At 41.6% G+C, this 19,059-nt stretch overlaps 1 protein-coding gene across 2 annotated transcripts in view; it reads left to right on the plus strand.

Moving 5' to 3' along the window:
* Positions 1 to 19,059, plus strand: part of LOC309559151 (tyrosine-protein phosphatase non-receptor type substrate 1-like) — a 91,706-nt gene that overhangs the window by 54,933 nt on the left and 17,714 nt on the right. For both annotated transcript variants that reach the window (XR_014225450.1, XM_082262297.1), the window contains exons 6-7: positions 5,716 to 6,084; positions 10,525 to 10,857. Coding sequence is in view for 1 of the 2 variants with exons in the window: in XM_082262297.1 (XP_082118423.1) it covers positions 5,716 to 6,084; positions 10,525 to 10,857 (702 nt within the window). In the remaining variant the exon portion in view is untranslated. The remainder of the gene's footprint in view (positions 1 to 5,715; positions 6,085 to 10,524; positions 10,858 to 19,059) is intronic.

A 19,059-nucleotide genomic window follows, 5' to 3' on the forward strand; every position in this document is an offset into this window, starting at 1 on the left:
AACAAAGGAGTGGCCATGGGACAACTCTGTGAATGTCTATGAGTAGCCCAGCCAGAACCCAGACTTAAACCCTACTGAACATCTCTGGAGAGATCTGAAAATGTCTGTGCACTGACACTCACCATCCAACCTGATGGAGCTTGAGAAGTCCTGCAAAGAAGAAGAATGGGAGGAACTGCCAAAAAATAGGTGTGCCAAGCTTGTAGCATCATACTCAAAAATTCTCCAGGCTATAATTGGTGCCAAAAGTGCTTCAACAAAGTATTGAGCAAAGGATGTGAATATTTATGTACATGTAATTTTTTGTCTTTTTTTAAATAAATTAGCTAAGATTTCAATGGAATAATGCTGTAACATAACACAATGTGGAAACAAGTGAAGCACTGTGAATAATTTTCAGATGCACTGTATTTGGTTTTATACAGTCTATATGTTGTATTTCTACAATTTTTGCAGTATTATGATACTGCCTTTATGCCCACCCTTCTGAGTGGTTGAGATTGCTTTGTGTACATTCCCTATTAGTTTAGGAATGTTTTTCTTTCTTTTTTACTAAATGAACCATTTTTTTTTTTTTTTTTTTTGTATTTCGGGTAATATACCACTGGTGGAATGTGAATCCTTTGCGATATACACATTTATTAAACTGAACCAATCCATTAGATCTACTCATAGTTACATTGTTAGTCTGGTTGAAAAAAAAAGACACAAGTCCATCCAGGTCAACCAACAGAAGGGTTAAATAAAAAAAATATATACAATCCTATATAGTAAGTCCCCTACTTTTGAACGAGTTCCTGGGGATCGCTCCACCAACATTGCTTTTGTTGGTATGTCAGTCTGAGTCAAAACTGAGTGTGTATACCCAGGGTTACATGACTGGACATGTGAACACATGTTCGCATCTTTGAAAGTTTGCAAGTTGAATGTTCGTATGTAGGGACTTAATATATACAAAATTCTGTACCCACAGTTGATCCAGAGAAAGGCAAAAAACTCCCATAAAGCATCCAATTTACTCCAGCAGGGGAAATTTCTCCCTGATCCCCCAAGAGGCAATGAGATATTCCCTTGATCAACTTTACCTAAAAATATTATTATCCAGTTATATTACGTGTATCTAGGATAGAATACGGGTCTTTTTTAAAACAATCTACTGAGTTAACCAAGACCAGATCTAAACCTATAAACTCATGTTTATAGCTTACGAAATGCTACTGGTTTCCCTCCCTAAGGATGTCTTAGCTATTTTCAAACATTTCTACAAAACCTTAATATCCTCCCCCAATTAGTCTGTTTCTTCTTCAACATTATCGTAGTTAGATACAATCCCTCTACCCTCTCTCAATGCTTCTCAACTGGCCACTCTGGACGCCCCTTGTACTGATAAGGTAAATTTCTAGATTCATTAAATCCTTGACGGTAACCATTTTATCAGCAAATATGACACTTATCCCTAAACCCAATAAAGACCATTCCCTCCTGCAAAACATTTGCCATATTTCAGTGATAAATAACCATCTAAGATAGCTTTTTGGCAGATAAATTAGCATCAGCCATCATCTAATTTTCTTCAGCACAATCAGGCTTTAACCCTAATGGAAAATACCAGTTTAGTCACCAATATCATTCATGACTGTAATCTAAATTCCTGACAATTTCTACTACTTAGCCTTGATATCCATAAGGCATTTGACATATGACATTGTCTCCTGGCAATACCTCTGAAAGCTATTACCACAAAACCGTTTTTGTTCATAATTTCTACATGGTTTTAAGGCCCTATATCAACTACCGAAAACCAGAATTAAGCTTCCGGGATGCAACTCAGACTTTTTGGCACTGGGAAGGGGGACCCGACAGGGGGGCCGTCTCTCCCCTTTACTTTTTGCATTGGCCATGGAACCCCTAGCCACAGCTATCATATTACATCATGATATTCAAGGCTATCAGCAAGGCCCACATATGTGCATAATATGTATGTATGCAGATAATGTGGTCCTTTTTCTAACCCAACCTCATACATTATATCCTTCATTTATTTTCGATCCTCAAAAAATTTGCCTCTCTTTTGGATCTCAGTGTCAATTTGTCAAAACCAACAGCCATGCCTGTTGGTATTCCCCCTCCCAGTGCCAATCTCTCCGCTCTTCCTTTCATTTTTCATGATCTACAGACTTGATCCACCTGGGGTTTCACAATAACTGCCCCAATATCCATACCATATTTCAATAGAATTATCCCCCCCCCCCCCCCCGCTTATTACAAAATTATGTAATAAATCAAAATTTTGTGCCTCCTATAAGATTTTTTAGGTAAAATTGTAGAAATTTAAGGATAAGTTCACCTTTCGTAACATGTTACACCCATATTCAAGGTGTACCATGTAACATGTTACGAACAGACTGGACCCCGCACCTCCCTGATCTGACAGCTAGCGGGGATCTTCTCTCCTCCCCAGCTGTCACAATTTAAAAAAAAAACATGGCTGAGCAGGACTCTGCCCTCCTGGTTGTGTCACTCATTCTCAGTGTCCTGTGAATGGAAAACTACAAGGTCCGGCAGCCTTTGCAGCTGTCAGCTTGTAGTTTTCAATGAATTATCAAGACGCTGTGGAGCACTGTGGTAGTTCATTCTCTCTTCTGGGACGTACGAGCAAGCAGATACACTGGCAGATCCGCTGGGCACCTGCATGGCACCAGCAATCTACTGATCGCTGGTGCAATGCTTTACAGGCTCCAAAAATGTAATAAATAAATGCACATTTTCTTACCTGCAAAAAAAATGTGCATTTATTATTTTTTCTAAGTGAAGTAATCCTTTAAGGTTAATATTCTCCCAAAGATCCTTTATCTCTTTCGGGCCTTCCCCATACTAATCTCGAAAACATTTTTCAAGTTGTGATAAACAGATTTATTTGGTCTAATAAAAAACCTCTGTTTTCTAAACATACTGTATTTTATACAACTCCCAGTCTTCAGGATGACTTGGCTTCCCACATCTGTGGCTTTATTATCTTTCTGCCAGGTTTACGCAACTAGCTCAGTGAACTATCCCTAATTCTAAAGTACCGTGGATCAAGTTTGAATCAACCTCTCTTTACAACACTACTACTTAGCGGGCCTATGTCTAAGTCCACACTGTATAAAATTCTGGTGGCTCAGTCCTAAAAATAATGATCACTTTATAAAGGCGAATTAATTTGCTTTCGGATGGACCCTCAGGGGCCTCATTTAAAGACGATCCCGCTTTCCCATCCACCTTTCCCAACTCTTTGCCTTTACAGTGGTGGATTTCACATTTTTTACTGACTCCTTCATCCTTTTGAGACGGAATCAAATTTATTCCCTTTTCACGTCTTTACCAGACAAAAAACGCCCTTTCTCAAGAACATTTCCACTATCTTCACATTATACATTTTTATTTCTATGCATAATAAATGTACATCCACCTGGCCCACTATGATTTTTGAACAAATATGCAAAAATTTACCACGTAGTGAAGGTTTAATTGCCTCATTATACTGTCATCTACTGAACATTTCTGCTCCTGACAATTTGCCACAGATGTGTAAATGTGAAGCTGATTCTCCTCTTAAGACTGGCATACTATGTTAGAAAATCTTCATAAATGTACTAAATTTCTCATTATCAGCGAAACAGCAATAAAAAGTTTCACCCGATAGTATATCACCCCCACTGAGCTCCATACCATTTATCTTCTTACTTCTGACTCTTGCTTTAGGGGCTGCTCTACTCCTAAACTCTATTACACACCTTCTGGAGCTGTGATGTATTCATACCAATTAGGCACAAAAATACAGCTTCTCTCCTCTAAGAATAGGGGCCAACATACACAATTTGATTAAAAAAGCGGCCCTAAAGCAATGTGACAACCATAGACCATGCAACCATGGAATATATATATATATATATATATATATATATATAGCTAAGTGATTAGAAATCAGTAGTTCAACGAACAGACAAAACCAAAATAAGTAGAATTCACACAGAAGTGTGAACCATCAATGAAAATTGTGAATATATTCAATTAAACCACTGTGTGCATTGCGAAGACAAAAGTCCTTTCAAACAATTACAAGTGTCCATATAGTGCAAAAAATGTAGGTAAAGTTGACTGAAGAACTCTACCACCAGACACCCAAAGTAATCATGTGTCTCTTACCAGATGGGGTGGACCCCAAGTTATAATTGTCATAGAGGCAATTGATAACCCAGCGTCTGTGACAGGTGATGGCTGCATGGCGGCAGCTTCAAATCGATTAGGGAAGAAATCAATGAACAAGCATAGTGAAGCCAATATGGATATGGATGTGAATCCTTTTTATTATGTAATTTAAAAAGTACCTTAAAACGCTTGACAACAAGCAAATACGTGTATGATTCCAGCAGACTATCGACTCGTATTCCAGAGAAGCCGTGGATTCTGGCTCTTTGCATGCGTGATGTCGTCAGAAAAGGCCAATCGCGATGTGTTTCGTCATCCGAGACATCTTCCTAAGGCAGGCCGAACGTCAGACATCACGAAATTTCAGATCAAGTAGTACACAGTCTGCCATAAGTGGATGGAATCAATAACCACATGTTAAATGGAGCAAAACCCTGGGAATGCAAAAATGCTCCACATGGAGCAGCTCCAACTAGTGGTCATTTATAAAACATACTCAATTAACTGTAGCGAACTGCCTTCTATTTGCTAAACGACTTGTTATTATCAGAGCACTCCAAAGGTGACAGATTGAGGACTCACTTAACAAGCTAGAAACTTATTTTCTAATAGACAGAAACACTGATTATTGTACACTCCAGTTTCAAATTTGAGGATGACACAACCTCTTTTTTGAGAATAGCTGAAGTTAATTTGTATCATGACTTGCATGGATCAAGTTTAAAGAGACCACCTTACAATGTCATTGATGTAGGCGGTTAGTCATACTTCCACTGTATCTAAGTATTAAGTAACCTGTAATAACAGCAATGTGAAAGAATGAGCTTAGTGTTTGGTTGTGGTAAGCTAAAGAGGAAGTTTGTTTAAATGAAAAATAATTAGAAATGGAAAGTTTGGCTATCCCACTCTAAGTGTACAGTTATAGATTGAAGTATACTACATTAGCGACGGGCTTGACTGGCCTCCCCTCCTCCTCTCCTATCTTCTTCTCCAACTCCCCCTTCCTTCCCATCTATCTTCCTATTGTTCTTCCCTTGCCCCCCTTTTTGCCCTCTTACCCCCCTTTTTTACCCTTCTTCACTATTTCCTTTTTCATTACAGTAGGATTCTCTTACCCCTCAGGTAGTTTAGACTAATCTACTTTCTCAATAGAAGTATTGTTATACTTGTTGACATGTATCCAAGATGTTAAAGTTGCCAACCTCCCCCGGGACGCAGTTTTTGCTCCCACTGGGGTATCCCGGGAGGGAAGAACGGCAACCATATATTTTGCCTGTTATTATCACCATAACATGCCTCAGACAGAGATTTACCTTATTGGCTTATTATGTCTATAGGCACTGCTCATTGTTCCTTATCTCATGTAGAATGTTAAACTATTACCGCACTGCTGTTATTGTTTGTAACCTTTTTAAAATTTAATACAAATTATTGAAACTAAATGAACAATAATTATACATTCTCTGCCAGTTCTAAATGATTAAAAATCATTGCTTAATATATCTTGTCCCTCTGCCATTCTAGTGACAGAAATTTCGGGATGCAAGGACTGGACTGATGGGAGCATTGCAGTCCTAAAATGCCATATCTCAGGGCGATACCCCAGGTCCATAACTGCAGTATGGTTAATCCGGCGAGGTGACAAGGAAATTGAAGTGAAGGAGAGAGGCTCCCACTACACAGCAGGCAATTACAGAGAACTACAAGAACACGATTCATACACATGCTGGAATGTTGTAAAGAAAAAGTGTATTGGTGGACTTCGCCACTCTCTATCCTCCATCCTCTGCTTCAAGGTGCACAAGGAAAAGCACGACCAGGCGGAATTTATCTGCCGCTTCATGAGAGCAGGGAAGGTACTGAAGGAGAAGAAATACTATGGAGCTGTGCTGGGTAAGCAGAGATCCTAATTGTGACCTAGAGACTGGAAATGGTCTTGCTAGCTATCAGGGACTGTATGCATAAGCTTCAGGGCTGCTTTTCTCGCCAAACATTTCAATGCAAAAGCAGCTTGATGCATTTTAGAAGGAATTTAACTGCAGGTATTAAAGGCTAAGATCATCTTTGTTCACCTTTTTTTTTTTGTTTCCTAAAATTCACCACCCCCCGTGTACCAATATATCATTAACCGCCTTAGCGGTAATCCCGAGTGTGACTCGGGGTTGATTTTTCATTGCAGGAGCGGTAACCCCGAGTCACGCTCGGGGTGGATTGCAGAGAGCGCAGCGGTGTTCTCTTACCTTATCCTGGCGATCCAGCGATGATCTCTCATGCTGCATGGGAGCGGAACTAGGGAGGGAAATTAAAAAAAAAAAAAAAACGTTGCACAAAACACATTTTATATTATATATGTATATATATATATGCATATATATATATGTATGCGCATATATATATATATATATATATATATATATATATATATATATATATGCGCATATATATATATATATATATATATATACACCGGTATATATATATATATATGCATATATACATATATATATGTATGCATATATATATATATATATATATGTATATATATATATATATATATGCACACACACATATATCTATATATAATATATAATGCATGAATTATAATCTAATCAATAATATAATTTTATTAAATATATTATATATTAAATAATAAAATAATATTATTGATTCGATTATAATTCACGTGTTTGTGTTTCAAATTTATCACATCTGGGATGTCTACTAGAGTCTTGTTTTGGTCAGGTTTAAGTCAGTAATTACTAAGAATTGTAGGCCTATAATACATAACGCCAAATTTCCATGAAAAGAATTGTACCGCTTTTGGTATGTAATTCCTGACATAATCATACCGCCAGGGAGGTTAATGTACTACTTTACAAAGCTTTCCATTTGATCTACACACACTCACCTCACTGTCTACATGGCTATTTAAAAACACTTCACCCTTACTTACTGGACAGATTATAGGTCATGACACAGGAAGGAGTTGACCAGCTGACCTCATTAGTACACACCCTGCATCATCTACCCTTCTACCTACCCACCCACTTCCAGGTGCAGGTTTGTTAAATTAAATGCAATCAATCAGTGATCACTGTTCTCATTAAATACACAGGCATCAATTTTCTTTTCCTACCTTAACTTTTATCTTGCATAGATACTTCATTTGGCTGAGTGATCAGATAACAGCCTATGTGGATGGAGCTATTGTACTGAAAACAGGAGAATTGTGTTCTGGGTTCTGTAAAGTTCACCATACACTATACAATCTGATTGTACAATCTTCTTTAGATTTAGTGCAAGGGCCTGCCTGATTTTATACAGTGTGAATGGATATTTTGGCACACAGTTGCACGACCACACAATTGTCAGTTAAAATAATGTAGTGCTGTATCGCAAAAAATTACCTGGCCATTAAGGGGGTAAAACCTTCCGGTCCTTAAGTGGTTAATGGAAAGCTTTTTTTATTTTTGCAAAAGAAGTACATTAATGCTATATTGGTACATGGGGGAGCTGGGATTTAGAAAAAATAAAAGGTGAACTTAGCCTTTAAGGAGGTCACGTCAGGCCAAATCCACCTGTGAAGCATCTCAAACTGATCTTAAACATAAGTTAAATCCACCTGAAAATGTGCTCCCCTTGCCTATCAATGCAAGCCTCATATCACTTATTTTTTTTATCTAATTTAATAGAATCTCCAGCTTTAACATTATTACAAAAAGTATGCAAATATGGTTGCCAACATTTATTATATGTGTATAGATTTTCAACGATCAGTGTAGGTTCAAATGAAATTTATTAAAGAGGTGATTGGGGAGGTGAATATATGGTGGTCGGGGGTGGGATTTACCAGCCCACTGTCACTCTCCCTTTATTGGCCAAAGTGACAGTGTCTCTTTAAAGAGGTTGTAAACCCTTTTTTTTTTTTTTTTCTTCTTTTTCACCCTGAAAGACAAACACATAATGAGCTAGTATGCATCGCATACTAGCTCATTATGAAATACTTACCTTAGAACGAGCCCTGTATGACGGGCGACATGTCCAGTCCCCCATCTTCCGGGATCGCGGCATCCGGCCATCTGATTGGCCGGAGCCACGGTGACGTCACTCCCGCGCACGCGCGCGGGAGCCGACGGTCACGGCACGGAGTTCTGAAGGAACGGCACCAGCGGTCATTCCTTCAGAGCGCATGCGCCAGTGACGTCACTGGCTGCATGTAAGGTAAATATCTCCTAAACGGTACATGTATAGGAGATATTTACAGTACCTATAGGTAAGCCTTATCATAGGCTTACCTATAGGTACAACTTGCAGAGGAGGGTTTACTTCCTTTTTAAAAGTGAATTGTGAGGTAATTTGCAAAATTACTGTTTTATTACTATACTAGTTCATAAATGACTATTTTATTTCATAATTATTGTTTTTCTTTCATTTATTTCATTATTCCTTAGAGAAAAAATTACCCAATATTGGATTAAAATTAGCCACCAAAAAAAAGCACTAATTCAGGCAGATACCTTAACCACTTAAGCCCCCGAGGATTTGGCTGTTCATAGACCAGGGCCTATTTTGCGATTCGGCACTGCGTGACTTTAAGGGACAATTGCGCGGTCGTGCGACTCTGTACCCAAATGAAATTGACGTCCTTTTTTCCCCCCACAAACAAAGCTTTCTTTTGGTGGCATTTGATCACCTGTGCAATTTTTACTTTTTGCACTATAAACAAAAAAGTGCACAATTTTGAAAAAATAACAATATTTTTCACATTTTTTTATATAAAATCCCCCCCCCCCCCCAAAAAAATGTGAAAATCAATTTTTTTTAACATAGTAGGCCAATTTGTTTTCTGCTACATATTTTTGGAGAAAGAAATCGCAATAAGAGTGTATTTTGATTGGTTTGCGCAAAAGTTATTGTGTTTACTAACTACGGGAACGATTTATGTCATTTTTATTGTTTTTTTTTTAACTAGTAATGGCGGCGATCTGCGTTTTTTTTGCGGGACTGCGACATTGCGGTGGACAGATCGGACCCTTGACTGACATTTTTGACACTTTTGGGGGTACCAGTGACATTACTACAGTAATCAGTGCTATAAATATGCACTGTTACTGTAAAAATGACACTGGCAGGGAAGGTGTTAACTTTACTAGTGATCAGTGGGTTAAATGTATCCCTAGGGGCGTGATTCTAACTGTGGGGGGGGTGTGGCTAGTGATGTAACCACAGAGACATAGGATCCTACATAGCAGGATCGTATGATCCCTGCAGTTACACCAGGGAGAATGACAGGCGGCTTTGTTTACATCAGCTGTCTGCCTTTCTCCCTCTCCAGCGGGAGATAGCGAGTGACCAGCGGACATCGGAGCTTGGATGTTAGTGACCGAGCGGGGGCGCTCGCTCGCCCCCAGCGGCGCATGCTCGCCCCCTAGAGGCTCGTGGGCGAGCGACGTAGTACTACGTCGCTTTGCCCAGTAGGGGCTGACTGCCGCAGTAAATAGTCGTGCGGTGGTCGGCAAGTGGTTAAAGAATAAGAAAGTCCTTGGCGAATAAAAGCATGCAGTACTGAAAAGCAAACATTGCTCTGGAAATAAAATAGTTTGATTTGAACTCAATTCAAAATTTTGCTCTCAACAAAATGTGGTACAGACCAGTGGCAACCAGTTCATTGGGGGTGCAGGGGCGCCGCCCCCCCCATCCATGTGTCCGGCCCCCTAATCTACATGCAGGGCGCCGGATGCATGGATTCCAATGAGTTTTTTTTTTTTTTTTAAGCACGTGATTAGAGGTTCTAATAGGCTTCAAAAAGGGTGGGCTCAGGGCACAGAGCACTGCACCCCGAGCTCACCCAGTTGTGTGCCCTGAGCTACACCCAATTGTATTCGCTATTTTCACACGGATTCTCCTGGCAAATCAGGAAGCATATTGGCCGAAAAAAGAAGCAATGCTATTGGCCAAGGAGGAGGGAGGAGATGCAGGGGAAGCCCGAACCGCTGCTGCCTGCCAGTCCAGTGTGAGTGAGCCGGCGACCGGGGGGGGGGGGTATGGTGTGTGGGCTGGAGCTGGTCTGGTCGGGGTTTGGTATGGTGTGGTTCATCTGCCGCCCCTTCCGGCCCATGGAGCACCAGCTGCCACTGGTGCAGACAGTAATATTGCCCCAACTAAGGTTCCAACCCTTTCCCTATCTGTCCTAGAACTAGAAAAATGTTGCAGTTGGCATACCCTTTTTTTATGCAGGAAACATTTTTTCTATGAAAATCTGAAAAGAACAGGTGCTAAACAAAATAATTTCACTGTGCTCCTAACTTATAAGTTCTTTTTTATCTTTTTTAGATAATTATGGGTTCTACTCAGTATCTAAAGTCTGCATTCCAGAGGCTTGTGAAGAAGGAGAGAAGTTAACTCTTAGCTGTACAATGAAAGGGAATGTTCCCCGAGACATCAGAGTCACTTGGGAGAAGAGTTTCAATGATGAGCGAACGGGCATTGCAAAGGACCAAGATACCAATTACCAGGTTACTGAGAATAATTCACCTGGGCAGATCTGCTCCTTCCTCACTTTCTGTCCAACCTGTGAGGATTCTGGAGCCATATTTACGTGTTCCATCACTGATAATGAAGGGAGGATCCTCGGAGAACGCAGCTCGCAGCCTCTGAAAGTAGCTGGTAAATACTCTAAATATTCCTCAAGCACTTACATGGAAGGCCAAGATGGATATGGAGGGCTGCTAGACATCACACAATGAATGGTATTAAAATACAAGTAAACCTAAGAAAAGGCCAGCTTAAAGCCTTAATCATTTTCCCTCATAACCTAATTGTAAACTTGTCCAAATATGAAAATATTAAATAGTTTTTTCAATCACGAAGGAGGCTAATTTACTAAAGAAGCTGAGAATATTCTATGAGAAAAAATGACCTGAATATTTCAATTATCCAATCGGGTGAAAGCAATTCCTGCTCACTTTAGGTGCTTTTCCACTGCATGGAACGGATCGGTTTGGCTCAGTTTGGCGCTTTTCCACTGCATGGTACCGCATGGTACGTGTTAGAACGGTTCCGTACGGTTTGGTACAGCAGCGCTTTTACACTACATGGTACGGCTCGCTTAAACAGTACCACCTCGGTTGGGGTTCCAAGCGGGCCGTACCATATCCCACAATCCTTTGCATGCAGCATTGATTGTTTGTCACTACTAGCCACTGATTGGTCAGAGAATCGTTGTAATCCCACCCACTTAGTACTTAGTGGAAAAGCAAACCGAGCCGAGTAGAGCCTATACAGTGCTGAAAGGTGCCGACTGGTACCACGCAGTGGAAAAGCAAACTGAGCCGAGCTGGGCCAAGCAGTGCCGAGTGGGCCCGAGCCGGTACTTACAGTGGAAAAGTGCCATTTGACTACCTAAGAAGGAACGCAGATGTTTTTATTTTGCTTTTCTGGTTTTCTTTTACAAAGATTTCAATTTTAAATATACAGGCATACACTGACAACTATAAATCAAGAAATTAAATTTTCAATGAAAATATCATACATATGCATACTGTAGAATATTGCAAAAAGTAAATGTTTAGGGACATAGAGGGGATTGGGGTCTAAGGCCCCTTTCATATGGGCGGACTGATCTGATCTGCCTGCCAGTTTTTCCGCCGACATCCAATCCGATACCCACAACAGACGGATGAGGATCTCTATCCTTCTAGCAGATCAGATCAGATGGCAGTTGGGTGTAAATGGACCAAGCCCATAGAGGAGAGCGGGCTGAATCTGTGTCCGCTCTGCATAAGCGGAGCAGACACAGGCAAGCCACCCACCTGCTCAGTGGGGATCAGCGGACAGATTCCCCGATAAGCAGGTGGACTCCTGGCAGTGTTCATCTCCTGTGAAAGGGGCCTTAGACTATAACAGGGTAGGCAGGGGTATTTGGTTGGGTGTGGGAGTACCGCAAGGCAGTGATATAATAAGTGCAATGTCTCTCAGAGATTGCTACTAGTGATACTCTGTGCATTTAATTGTGAGATAGGGTGTAAGGTAAGTGAATAGGAGATGAGATGTGAGGAAGGTGGTAGTAGAGGAAAAGGAGGGGTATCAGATAGTTAGTGGTATTAACTACTTCCGGCCCACGAGCATGCATCAGGGAAAATCTGTGTTGGCCGTGTCCCTTGGACACAGCCAATCACAGATCGTGTTAAATGGCCAATCACAGCGGCCATTTACCACGTGATCGGGCCGTGCAATGAGAGATGATCTCATATGTAAACATATGAGATCATCTCTCATCGCCAGCTCTCCTTCCTCACACGGAGACTGCAGTGTGAGGAAGAGGAGAGCCCGAACAGAGGTAAGGGAACACACAGAAATGTAATTAGGGCACTGATCACCAGTGCCCTGATTACAGAAGAGGGGAAAAAATGCCACAACTGCCCACAGTGCCCGCCATCAGTGCCCCCCATCAGTGCCCACAGTCAGTGCCCATAGTGCTGCCAGTCAGTGCCCATCAGTGCCTGCTCATCTAGGCACTGACTAGCAGCACTATGGGCACTGAGTGTGGGCACTGATGGTGCTGCCCATCAGTGCTGATCAGTGCCACCCATCAGTATCCATCAGTGCCACCCATCAGTGCCCCCTCTGTGCCCATCAGTGCCGCCTCTCAGTGCCCATCACTGCCGCCCGTCAGTTCCGCCTCTCAGTGCCCAGCAGTGCCACCTCTCAGTGCCCAGCAGTGCCACCTATCAGTGCTCATCAGTGCCTCCTATCAGTGCGCATCAGTGCCGCCTATCAGTGCTCATCAGTGCGGCATATTAGTACCTCCTCATCAGTGCCACCTCATCAGTGCCCATAAGTGCCACCTCATCAGTGCCCATCAGTGCAGCCTATCAGTGCCGCCTCATCAGCGCACATCAATGAATGAGAAAAATGTATTTATTTTCAAAATTTACTCACAGAAAATAAGAAAAACTTTTTTTTTTTCAAAATTTTCTGTCTTTTCTCTTTTTTTTTGTAAGAAATAAAAAAGCCAGAGGTGATTAAATACCACCAAAAGAAAGCTCTATTTGTGTGAAAAAAATGATAAAAATTTCATATGGGCACAGTGTAGCATGACCGTGCAATTTTCATTCAAAGCGTGACAGCGCTGAAAGCTGAAAATTGGCCTGGATAGGAAGGGGGTATAAGTGCCCAGTAGGCAAGTGGTTAAAGCTTTGTTGTTTTGTTTAATAACAAACATGTTATACTTACCTGCTCTGCGCAGTGGTTTTGCACAGAACAGCTCTGATCCTCCTCTTCTAAGGTCCCCCGCTGGGGCTCCTGGCTCCTTTTCCACAAACAGTGCCCCCAGAGAAAGCCACTTGCCCTGGGGGTACCTCGGTACACTCGCTCCCGAGCTGCTGTGCTATGCGACTATGTGACACATAGAGTCACGGCTAGGCCCCCGCTCTCTTCAGTGGTTCACTGGCTCCTGCTGTTGTTTCAGCCAATGAGGAGGCAGACTCCCTGGACAGCCGAGGCTATGGTGAACATCGCTAGATCAGAGGGAGTTCAGGTAACGATTGGGGGGGTGCTGCACACAGAAGGTTTTTTACCTTCATGCATTAAATGCATGAAGGTAAAAAAAACCTTAGCCTTTAGAAGCACTTTAAAATGCTGGGATAAAAAAGTTGCGAGTATATTATCCAAGCCTGCCAAATTTTTTTTAATTTTTGCTGCGAATCATTTAAAAACTGATGGAGGATGTCTTATGACGAAACACGTACGGCGCCGTCACGTCACTTCCGGACCTTTGGAATACATTGCGTTCCAGATACCGCTTACCTTGCTTGTTTTGCATTATACTATAGTGAGTACCCTATTGTATGTATTTTAATAAAAATTCAACCTACGGTATTACACTATTGGTCCCCGCTTGTTCATTATATGTGAGTTACACCCTACCCCAATACCTGAGGATAGCTGGGATTGAGGAATAGCTGGGCTATCATGTACCCCCCACCCAGGACCTGGAAATCCAGAAGTTATTAGCACTGCCATGACTTAGCATTTTATGCATTCTAGTTGATTGTAATGCAGAAGCACTTTATTCAGACACAGCCTCGTCTGCCTCCCTTTCATCTTTTCCCCAGGCAGTGCCATCTTCCCTCCTCCCCCCCCCTTTTTCATTTATAGATATAACCTTTGGGTTATATTTGAGGGAGGCTTCAGCCGTACCTTTTACCTCAGCGCGGAACCCACCTTGTTTAGCAATGCATACAGTGCATTGAAAAAATAAATTAAGACTCCCTTAATTTTTTTTAAATGTCCTCATCTTGCCACTTGCCGATTGCAATATACGCTACGGTTTCAAGCGGTTTACAGGGGTTATGGCTGAAGCCATAAGCCATAACCTCTGTATTTTCTTTTTTCAGCAGGCAGCTGGCTTTCTCATGAAAGAGGCCTGAGCAGCCCATTAGCCACAGGATCGCTTTTAGAAATGGCAGGAGAAGACACCCCCCACCACTCCCACTGCTCGCTGGTGTTTCTCGGGCTTGCCGTTTTTACCGGTGCCCAATAAAAATGATCTGATGGTGTGGCCGGCTGGTCACAGAGGCGAACAGCGACCAGATTGTCCCTGATTGCCTCTATGGCCTTGGAGGACTGGAGCAACCTCATGACTTCACTTCTGGTCTAGGGCAAACCTTCTATGTGCAGCAGCCCTCCCCCCCAATACTTACCTGAGCCCATTTCTAGCCAGTGATGTGCCCGAGTGCCTCAGCCATCTGGGAGTCTCCCTCCTGATTGGTGCCATTGGCTCCCGCTGCTGTCAATTAAAGTCAGTTAGCCAATCAGGAGAGAGAGGGGGCAGGGCCTAACCGTGGCTACATGTCTGAATAGACACATGAAGCTGTGGCTCGGCTGCCCCCATAGCAAGCTGCTTGCTGTGTGGGCACTCAACAGGAGGGAGGTGCCAGGAGCGCTGATGAGGGACCCAAGAAGAGGAGGATCCAGGTTGCTCTGTGCAAAACCATTACACAGTGCAGGTTAGTAGTAACATGTTTATTATTTTTAAAGAAAAACAAAAAAAACAAGCCTTTAGTATCACTTTAAGGAGGGTGGGAATAATAGTGATATACTGTGAAACACATGGATAATTATTTTGTTGTTGTACGGTTGTATTGATGGAAAAATCTACTATTTGTGCACATACGCAAGAAAGACAGTGTTGGGTGAAACTCTTTATATTTGAATTATTTTACAACGAACAGATGAATTTTAACAGTATGATATATGTATTGCGTCATTAAGTGCCTTTAAAGTGCAATGGTTGTGCTATGGTGTTTTGGCTACCAATCTTAATTCAGGTTCCTATTTGGTTTGGTAGGCTACTAGACTTTGTGATATATAAAGATATGAGGCCCGCAGGGTATGGGTCATTTCTACAATGTTGTTTGCATGTGGTAAAGAGAAGATGGAATGAGTTGTCTATCAACAATGTCCTAATGTGGTGTTGTATTTAAAAATAGTAGAAATAATCTCAGTTACGTGGTAGTCACATATTTGTTCAAAGTATTTTACTCTAGTGAGCGTCAATAGAAAGTAGATATCTTTGAATCCGTGACAGCTTCAGCTGAATTGGACTGGGTTCTCAAATCTTGGGAGAAATAAGGGACAATGTATTATGCACAAAAAAAACGTAAATGAGGGTAAGGTAGTTTCTCTGATTATTCAATGGTGGCCTACACCGATAAAGAGTGGTCTAGGACAGGGCTGTGCTTAACGGGCATTTTGACAGGGCCAGCCAGCGTAAGATATTTATATAAAAATGAGTAACATTCAGTTAGGTCTAAGGTCACCTACAGGTCCCTCTCAAAAAATTAGCATAGTGTGATAAAGTTCATTATTTTCTGTAATGTACTGATAAACATTAGACTTTCATATATTTTAGATTCATTACACACAACTGAAGTAGTGCAAGCCTTTTATTGTTTTAATATTGATGATTTTGGCATACAGCTCATGAAAAACCAAAATTCCTATCTCAAAAAATTAGCATATATCATCCGACCAATAAAAGAAAAGTGTTTTTAATACAAAAAAAGTCAACCTTCAAAAAATTATGTTAAGTTATGCACTCAATACTTGGTCGGGAATCCTTTTGCAGAAATGACTGCATCAATGTGGCGTGGCATGGAGGCAATCAGCCTGTGGCACTGCTGAGGTGTTATGGAGGCCCAGGATGCTTCGATAGCGGCCTTGAGCTCATCCAGAGTGTTGGGTCTTGCGTCTCTCAACTTTCTCTTCACAACATCCCACAGATTCTCTATGGGGTTCAGGTCAGGAGAGTTGGCAGGCCAATTGAGTACAGTAATATCATGGTCAGTAAACCATTTACCAGTGGTTTTGGCACTGTGAGCAGGTGCCAGGTCATGCTGAAAAATGAAATCTTCATCTCCATAAAGCTTTTTAGCAGATGGAAGCATGAAGTGCTCCAAAATCTCCTGATAGCTAGCTGCATTGACCCTTCCCTTGATAAAACACAGTGGACCAACACCAGCAGCTGACATGGCACCCCAGACCATCACTGACTGTGGGTACTTGACACTGGACTAAAGGCATTTTCGCATTTCCCTCTCCCCGTCTTCCTCCAGACTCTGGCACCTTGATTTCCGAATGACATGCAAAATTAGCTTTCATCCAAAAAAAGTACTTTGGACCACTGAGCAACAGTCCAGTGCTGCTTCTCTGTAGCCCAGGTCAGGCGCTTCTGCCACTGTTTCTGGTTCAAAAGTGGCTTGACCTGGGGAATGCGGCACCTGTAGCCCATTTCCTGCACACGCCTGTACACGGTGGCTCTAGATGTTTCTACTCCAGACTCAGTCCACTGCTTCCACAGGTCCCCCAAGGTCTGGAATCGGTCCTTCTCCACAATCTTCCTCAGGGTCCGGTCACCTCTTCTCGTTGTGCAGCGTTTTCTGCCACACTTTTTCCTTCCCACAGACTTCCCACTGAGGTGCCTTGATACAGCACTCTGGGAACAGCCTATTCGTTCAGAAATTTCTTTCTGTGTCTTACCCTTTTGCTTGAGGGTGTCAATGATGGCCTTCTGGACAGCAGTCAGGTCGGCAGTCTTACCCATGATTGCGGTTTTGAGTAATGAACCAGGCTGGGAGTTTTTAAAAGCCTCAGGAATCTTTTGCAGGTGTTTAGAGTTAATTAGTTGATTCAGATGATTAGGTTAATAGCTTGTTTAGAGAACCTTTTCATGATATGCTAATTTTTTGAGATAGGAATTTTGGTTTTTCATGAGCTGTATGCCAAAATCATCAATATTAAAACAATAAAAGGCTTGCACTACTTCAGTTGTGTGTAATGAATCTAAAATATATGAAAGTCGAATGTTTATCAGTACATTACAGAAAATAATGAACTTTATCACAATATGCTAATTTTTTGAGAGGGACCTGTATAAGGGAACTTCCCAAGGTTGGTAGCTGGATAATAGCAGTCATGGTTTGGGACAGCAAGATCTCCTAAAAGTTGAGAGTAGTATAAAATGTTTTGGTTAAGTCTAGGTCTGGACTTACCTCAAATATACAGTAGTGTAACGTTTTTTTGCTTTAGTATGTGCCTTTGAGCAGAGTACTACGTACTTTCGAACAGGGATCCAAAGAATTAGAAAAATATACAGCAGTTTAGATATGTCAATTTTATTGCATAGTTTTTTTTTTAAATCTACAAAATATGCTAATGGTGCCTGATATATAGGAGTATGTTCTACAGATAGTGGGGGTATGTTGGCCTGTTGTAGGGATTTATATGTTAGGATGAGGGTGATCCCCAATAGAAGTCCCTGTAAATGGATATGTTAGCTGTAGAATTTCTTTAGTGTGGACAAGTACTGCAATTTCTATTACTTGAGAGTTGTTTGGATCTATCCCAAGCTCTGACGTTATGAAAAATTTGCCAAGTGTTTGGAAAAGGTTTGGCAGTGATATAGAAGGGGTGGTCAAGTTACTAGTACATCATTGGAAAACAAGGTAAGCTTATGGACAGAGCTTTCTATTTCTATGCCCTTGATCACAGGTGTCAAACTGGGGGTCCACCAGCTGTTGCGGAACTACAAGTCCCATGAGGCATTACAAGGCTGAAAGTTACAAGCATGACTCCCACAGGCAGAGGCATGATGGGACTAGTAGTTCCACAACGCTGAAGGGCCCCCAGTTTGACACCCCTGCCCTAGATATTGTCATTCTGCCTGATGTGTGTGGACAATGGGTCTAGAGTCAGTATGAATAAGATGGGGGGTGCCTCAACAGATGGGTAACTAAGAGAATTTAAAGTGTAACTAAACCCTCCTATCCTTTTCAGCCAAGGAAGTTGCCATCTTGGCCTCTATTGGATCTGCAGTTGCCATGGTGCTGCACATGTGATCAGTTGTAACACCAGCCATTTGATGGTTTGACAATTTGGTTGATAGCACAAGCAAATGGGACAGTTATGCTGGCCATACACTAACCGAAAAATCGTTCAAACTTGCTTTAGAATAACGAACACTCGACTGTGAGAGCAAACGATTTTGCCATCATGTAATGACTGAATTTTGATCGATAAATCGTTCAATAGACATAAATGAATCTGTTTTTCTTTCGCTTTGTCACATATGCCTAGTTCAAACAGTTTAGGCGAGAAACCCATTAACCTTTCAATTTATCGATTGTTCAGCGGAATTTTCCAAACTGTTTCTTCCATTTTTCAGCACTGAAAAGTTCAAACTGATTTTCTATTTGTGCCCATTAACTGGACTAAAAACGAACGAACGGTCCAAATCACAGATTTTCTAACGATTTTACAGCTAGTGTATGGCCAGCATTAGCATTCCCAGCATGCCTGGGATGTAAC

Source organism: Pelophylax lessonae (assembly GCF_965119305.1).
Source record: "Pelophylax lessonae genome assembly, chromosome: 6".
Taxonomy (NCBI): Eukaryota; Metazoa; Chordata; class Amphibia; order Anura; family Ranidae; genus Pelophylax; species Pelophylax lessonae.